The 7,500-nt window shown below is 34.8% G+C and overlaps 1 protein-coding gene across 6 annotated transcripts in view; it reads left to right on the top strand.

Moving 5' to 3' along the window:
* LOC125678471 (low-density lipoprotein receptor-related protein 1-like) overlaps nucleotides 1-7,500 on the top strand; it is a 139,533-nt gene that overhangs the window by 69,468 nt on the left and 62,565 nt on the right. For all 6 annotated transcript variants that reach the window (XM_056154539.1, XM_048916937.2, XM_048916935.2 and 3 more), the window contains exons 35-42: nucleotides 662-931; nucleotides 1,042-1,175; nucleotides 2,020-2,142; nucleotides 2,451-2,687; nucleotides 2,811-3,003; nucleotides 3,304-3,508; nucleotides 3,662-3,854; nucleotides 4,473-4,592. In XM_056154539.1, the coding sequence (XP_056010514.1) occupies nucleotides 662-931; nucleotides 1,042-1,175; nucleotides 2,020-2,142; nucleotides 2,451-2,687; nucleotides 2,811-3,003; nucleotides 3,304-3,508; nucleotides 3,662-3,854; nucleotides 4,473-4,592 (1,475 nt within the window). The remainder of the gene's footprint in view (nucleotides 1-661; nucleotides 932-1,041; nucleotides 1,176-2,019; nucleotides 2,143-2,450; nucleotides 2,688-2,810; nucleotides 3,004-3,303; nucleotides 3,509-3,661; nucleotides 3,855-4,472; nucleotides 4,593-7,500) is intronic.

The following is a 7,500-nucleotide window of genomic DNA, read 5'->3' as shown; positions in this document are numbered from 1 at the left end:
GTATTACTTAAGAACTAGGTCTGATAAGGAGATGGGATCTTCAGAAATAATAAAAGGATGATGGGATCTACAAATTGGTATCAAGGTCAAGTGACTCCAGTGACCTTGACCTTTGACCTTTATCATAAATCTGGTAAAACTTTAGAACTGGAACTGATAGAGACCTGGAATCTTCAGAAATGATAAAAGTATGAAGTGACCTACAAACTAATATCTCCAGTGACTTTGGCCTATGACCTTGATTATAAAACTTGTATAACTTTAGAACCACGACTGATAGAGACATGGGATCATCAAAAATGTTAAGAGGATGTTGGGACCTACAAACTAGGATCAAGGTCAAGTGACACCAGTTTTACTGAAGGAAATTTTTTTTTAAATGATTTATTTTTTTTAAATGAAGTTAAAATTGGCATGAATTGTGAAGGGAGGAAAATAGAAGTACTCAGAACAAGCCACTTTTATTCAGCCAGTACTTAGTTTGGGAGACTTTAGAAACAGTAGATTATAATCATATCTTGTTTATGAGGGTATGTTTGATTGTTTTTGTTCGAAAGTCAAGATCTAACAACTGAAGATGTCTGCTTGCAAACTTTCATTAAAAAAAAAAGATTTGAAAATCACTAAAGAAACAATTAAATTGAACAATGATGTTTTGTAGCACTATGATTTGGGTGGACAGTGGGAGAATGACAATAGAACAAGCATCACTAGATGGAGCAGATCGCAAGATTTTGATGAACCTGACAACATCCAACATCTCTGGTCTATCTTTAGATCACACCAACAAAAAGATGCTATATTGGTGTGAGAGACACACCCACAGCATTGTGAGGTTAAATTTGGAGACTGGCCTGAAGAAAAATATCATCAATGCTGTAGACTGCTATTCACTCACAGTTTTCAAGACAAAGATGTACTGGATTGATGTGTGAGTGAACAATATGTGCTTATTATCTTCAGATACATGCAAAAGACATTTTGATGATGGTCGTATAAATTAATAGAGTAGATGAGATTTTTAAAATTTTAAACTGACAGGCCTTTATCAAGTTCCGAGGCGAGGATATTAAGTATGTCTAAGGAAGGATCATCTGGGTCACCTACTGTCATTAAGTCCAAACTACCCAAGACTCTCCACAGCATCAAGGTCTTTGACAGACTAGTACAAGCAGGTATGTATCAGCGGAAATTAACATGAAATATTTTTGTATACATCATTATTATATACCCATCAATGTTTCGTTTTTTGTTAATGTGGATTTCACAGAGTTTTGATCTGGTTTCCCAGATCACCACACTGTGGTTTTCTGATTCAGTATCAGTATCCTCTGAAACTGATAACGTCACAATGACGTCACAATGCATCAATGCAACGTTTTTTTGTGGAAAATATTGGCCCAGTCACAAACAAAACTGCGTACACAAAATATAATTTCACTGTATGTCTGTATTTTTGATAATTTGGAATACATTTAGTATCTTATAAATGTGGATTTAAAATGCATAAGAGGGTATATAATAAATTTGTCATTACTACAGTAACTTGATCCGAAGAGTTTGATCACATCTTTTTGTCAGGCGTGGATCATCAGATCAGACTTGATGCTTCGCATTTCGTATGATCTGATGATCCACGACTATCAACTCGACGTGATCCGACTCTTCGGATCAAGTTACTGTAGTAATAATATATATATCTACAGCTGTAAGTGTATACATAGCCCTTGAAAACCCTCTATAATTAAACCTTGGAAGATACATGTAGTTTTTCTAAAATAATTTATGTAATGCAGTTGTTCTGAGTGTTTGATGTGGATTCGACACTTGATATTATGGAGACTAGTATCTTGAGGTCGTAGAAGTGGGAGAAGCTCATTTTGAAATTTGAATATAGCTCATTTCAGTTGTTTTTGTTGTTGTTGTTTTTTCATTGAACCAGAGGAAGGGAATCTATACATTATTTGAATATAATTCATATTGAGTTGAATGTTTAAGTGTGATTTATTTTCATTTCAGGGAATAATTCTTGTACTGATAATAATGGTGGTTGTGAGGAGATCTGCCTGTTCAATAGTCAAAAACGTGTGACATGTGCTTGTACATATGGAAAATTGGATACAGACAAGAAAACATGTTTGGGTATGTATATCGCTATCTTATAGGACTAGTGTGCAAATCAAAATGTATGTAGACCAAATTCAGGAAAATTTTATCTTTTTATACCTAGATGATGCAATGTAATTGCTAAGCCATGCATGAAAAATATCCAGCAATATCTTTTAAAGATGATTCTGTTGTGAACTTGTGAACCTTTATCTGATATCTGTTCATCTGTCAGTATGGAGTTTTCTGTTAGATTAAACACCCGCAAGCAACAGAAATGTTCACTGGAACACTACTACATTAGATACCTAACAGATACTGATTTTTGTGTATGTATTTTGTAGACCATGACAGCTACCTGCTGTTCTCCAAAGTAACATCGATTCAGAGTTTACATATGACTGGAAACAAAAACAAACCAACAGGAGAAATTGTTAACAAAACGCTGATAAAGAATGTGATTGCCTTGGCAGCAGATTATAAGCAACGTAGAATATTCTTCAGTGATATCCAGCAGTCAAACATTCAGTCCGTTTGGATGAATGGTTCAACTTTCTCAGACATCGTCACAGTCACTCCTTGTAAGTAACAACCTTTCTCACTGTCCCTCCATTTTTGTGATGCTTTTCCAAATAAATATTAAATCTGTTGCAATTTTTACATTTCGCAAGATAATACATATACTCTTATTTCAATCATTGCAGCAATTGGCTCCGTGGAAGGTCTTGCATTTGATTCATCAAACAGCACCCTGTACTTTACAAGCTACACTAATTCCTCCATTAATAGTGTGAAAATTAATCCTGTTAGTGGACAAGCAGAGGGGAGTGTACAGAAACTGATTCAGTTATCTACAAGTGATCATCCAAGGGCCATAGTTGTGGACAGCTGCACACAGTAAACACTGTTTCCATTGAAAGATTTTTTAAAAAGAATTAATAGAATGTCATTTTCCAAGTTATTAAATCATGGTTTTTTTTTTTTATCAATCATCAAATTGCTTGGTCATCAAATGCATGTATATATATGACATTAAAAAAAATAGCACCAAGAACAATCTAAAATCATGATGCTTTGCAAACTTTTATTGAAAATTTATTCTCATAAATGTATACACTTACATTTTTAACATTTTTAATTGAAAAAGTTTTAAAATTGCACTTTTTGAGCATAACATTGAATGTTTTTCATTTGAAGACGTATGTTCTGGAGCAACTGGCATAGTAGTCAACCTGGTATACAACGGGCTTTCTTTAGTGGTTACAGTGCTCAGTACATTATTAAAACAGACATTAGCACACCTAATGGGCTGACTATTGATCACAAGGAACAGTTCTTGTACTGGATAGATGCTAGGCTCGACAAGATAGAGAGAAGTGACTTCCATGGAAATCACAGAGCGGTATGTGTAAAATATATCACTAATATCAAAAATACATTCAAGGTAACCAGCAACATCAGTTCTAAAATAGTAGGTTGGAAAAACAATTTTTCTACAGCATAATGTTTAACCTGTGTTTTGCAAACTTAAACAATTTTTTTCATATTTGACTAGGTGGTGATGACCACAATCCCTCAGCATCCGTTTGGCCTGGCCCTGTATCAGGACTACCTGTATTGGACAGACTGGTTACTTCATGCTGTTGTTCGTGTTCACAAATATGACAGCAATGACTATGCCTTCCTAGAGGAGAATCTACACAGACAGCCAATGGGAATAGTTGTATTTGCTGAGGATGCTAATGACTGTAAGCCATAAATTCAAAATCTACATTATCAAATCTCTAGTTCAGTCTAAATAAACACACTAAAGTATGGCTGTTTAATTGAAAATTTTTATAATGTATTGAAAAAAGATATAATTATATACATGTTTTCCTCAGTTATTCATGCAATGAATCATAATGCAAGACACAATTTTAATCGGGGAGGTTTTTTTTAATACTGGTAACATACTGTTCATTTGAACAGGGTAATGTACCAGTATGTGTTGTAAGCATGTATCAAAATGAGATTGTATACTATGATTGACATTTCTCAGTCAATATCAAGCTTTAGCTACCTAGAAATACAATATACACGTATACCGAGGTTGATGCATATTATTCAAGTTTAGCTATTCATAATGATTGAATGATTTAAAACATTGAAACCTTCAAACAGTACTGATGGATCTTCTTTGTTTACAGCTAGAGAACAAGACCTAATCGAAAGTAATTAGAGATACAAGTTTTCAATGTGATGATCAATAAACAATCGTATAAATCGAAGGCACTCAAGTTGGAAATTAAGTTCTATTTTTTCTAGTTTGCTGGATCTCATCAAATCAGAAAGCTCGGAATTAATAATGTAGTATATTTCATAAGGTACACAGAATATATGCCTCAATGCTGGCTGTTCCCAGCAATGTCGAGTGGAAAAGGGACATGCAGTCTGTTTCTGTAACGACTCCTACACTCTACTGCCTGATGGAATTCGATGTGCAAGTAAGTGATTTTACAGAATAACATGGTAGTTAATTAGAAACACTATGATGTCTTAATGTGCTGAATATGGTTGTTACACAATTCAAAGCATGCATACTGTGTTTCCTTGTTTTAAGCTGTACAGGTCATTAATAGTTCAGAAATTTCTGGATATTATATGAAAATGTATTTAATCTTTGGAATCCTTGACTGATAAAGAACTATTGATTGAAGCTAAACATGATGATGACAGCCTTCATGTTCCAACTCTCAGAGAAGCATGAATTATATGGTTTTGATAATTTCTTTTTTCCTTGAATCAGAGAAGACAACTTCTGAGGGTGACTTTGACTTAGTATTACAAAATGCAAAATATGAGACTGTCAAATCTGTTCATGATAGAAATTCTAAAACGACTTCTTCAAATTATAATATACTTCATGTACATGTTTAGATGTCAGACAAAATTACTTAACTTTTCCTTTGTATGAACGATCACAAGAAACAAATTAAGAATTAGTGCACATTCACTGATTATTGAAAAAGGAAGATATTGTAAATCAATAATCCCAAAATTAAAATGAACATCCCATGCTTGTAAACTGTTTGTTGAAAATGAAAAACATTTTCAAAATTTTACTTTACTGTCCTATTTATAATAAACTTCTGTTAAAATATCATGGCATCTTTAATGATGAATTATGCTGTGGAACTGATCTCCTGAAAGAAATTGTTAACCCTTAAGATTAAAATACGACAAAAAAATTGTAACATTGTACAGTATATAAAACATGATTGTATCAAGCTATACAATGAATGGTTTCATGAGATTAAGAGTAAAGAATCTACATTTATAAACAATCAACCAGAAGAGTACAGTTTAAAATTTTATTGGGTCTTTACAAACCCAAGCATCACTACATATAAACAATGCTGCCATATAATGATTGTACATATACACATACTACAACTACGATAACTAATAATTTGGGGGCTACTCATTCCTTTCTTAACAATCTATTATTAATAACAATATCTGGCTTGATCCTATCATCAAAACTGTCCCAAGTACAAAAGTAAACAACCCTGCCTAGGGTCAATATACGCAGACTGCACTCTGGGCTGATCCCAGTAGTATGCCTGGGGCTGATCCCAGCAGGCATCTACGGTGAACCATGCCCGGGGCTGATCCCAGCAGGCATCTACGATGAACCATGCCCGGGGCTGATCCCAGCAGGCATCACAGAAAAGTGAACCATGCCCGGGGCTGATCCCAGCAGCAGGGGTCGAAATTAACTTTTTCTACCACAGGCTAATTTTAGCCTGTGGGTAAAAAATCCACAGGCTAAAATGAAAACCTACAAGCTAAAATGAAAATAATGAAGCAGTGCTCTTTTTATATATATATTTTTTTCAATCAATGATTTTCCCCATCATTACTGAGCCTAGTGGGTCAACAGGCAGCTTTTGGACAAGACACTAAGTTACGTAAGTCATATGGTGCAATGTCTAGGTCTCTTGATTATCGCACCTCTAACAGTCTAATCCGCGACTTGTTTACCGCATGTCTAGATCCAGTCTTCCAATTTCATGCCACATCAGGGTTGTCACTAGTGATTTTTTTAAAGCGAATACAGGACTCATGGTTTTATAAGCAGCACGATCACGAGTCCTATGACTTTTTTGATAATCGTCGACGCGGTGAGAAATGCACGTCACTACAACCCGACCTCAATATGACAATAAATTTAGATATGACATTCTCATGATTCTGATAAAAATAACTACCGGAAGACTTGGTAAAACATTGATTCCGATATTTTTTGTAGATAAATGAATAACAAAAACATCATACTTGGAATTATTCAATTTAATCACCCCTATAGGTGAACAGGACTCGTGGCACATGTCGATATGCGATGTCCGATCTCTAAAGCATTTGTTTGACTCCGAGTCTCTTAAAAAATCATCAAAGAAAAATCCGGATAAAAACGGTTATTGAAATCGGTCGTTCATGTAAGCGTTTGTATGATTCAGAGTGCAAGTTTGAGAGAAGCGAATAGCGCATCACCGTATAAAACGGATACGATACGATCATAGTTTGTAAATCACCACTCGCTAAGATTTTCGAGTGTCCATTATTTTTACTCGCTATTTTTCAAATGTACTCGCATTTTGCGAGTATTTCTCGCTAATTTCGAGCCCTGCAGCAGGCAACGAAAGGGAACAAGTATTCTGAGCTGAACCCAGGAGTGATAACGTATTCCTGGGACTGATTCCCAGCAGGCATAAAACTTGTGTTAGTCTAAGAAAACACTACACACTAGTCAAAGGCTATTAAAAATTAACAAACTACCTATGTACAATAAGTTATATGTGATGATAAAACTGTGGTATATATCGTAATAATAAGCAAAACCAAACATAGACTTGGGGGTAGAATTCCCCTGGAATGAACGCCAAATGAACGAAGGAATGAGTGAAGCCCCCAAGGATACATATAAAGTGAAAACTGCCTAATCCATGAACTATGCAATCTGTTTCACTGGGCATTCTGACCTTTATTTTCATTTGCAATTTCATGTTTTCGTTGTTTTTTACACTGTTTATTTAGACACGCTGTATATTCCGACAAAATGTTTGCATGTCAGATTAGAGAGGTTTCACTGTATTTTAAACTTTTGACTTTCCCTGATGTAATACCAAGATTAGAGAGGTTTTACTGTATTAAACTTTTGACTTCCCCTGATGTAATACCAAGATTAGAGAGGTTTCACTGTAATAGACTTTTAACTTCTTCTGATATAAAGCCAGGATTAGAGAGGTTTCACTGTTTTAAACTTTTGACTTCCCCTGATATAAAGCCAGGATTAGAGAGGTTTCACTGTTTTAAACTTTTAACTTCCCCTGATATAATGCCACTAAGGGT

The sequence above is a fragment of the Ostrea edulis genome, chromosome 2, assembly GCF_947568905.1.
Source record: "Ostrea edulis chromosome 2, xbOstEdul1.1, whole genome shotgun sequence".
Classification (NCBI taxonomy): Eukaryota; Metazoa; Mollusca; class Bivalvia; order Ostreida; family Ostreidae; genus Ostrea; species Ostrea edulis.
Note: the sequence above shows the minus strand (reverse complement) of the source record. Positions and strands in the feature narration are given on the sequence as shown.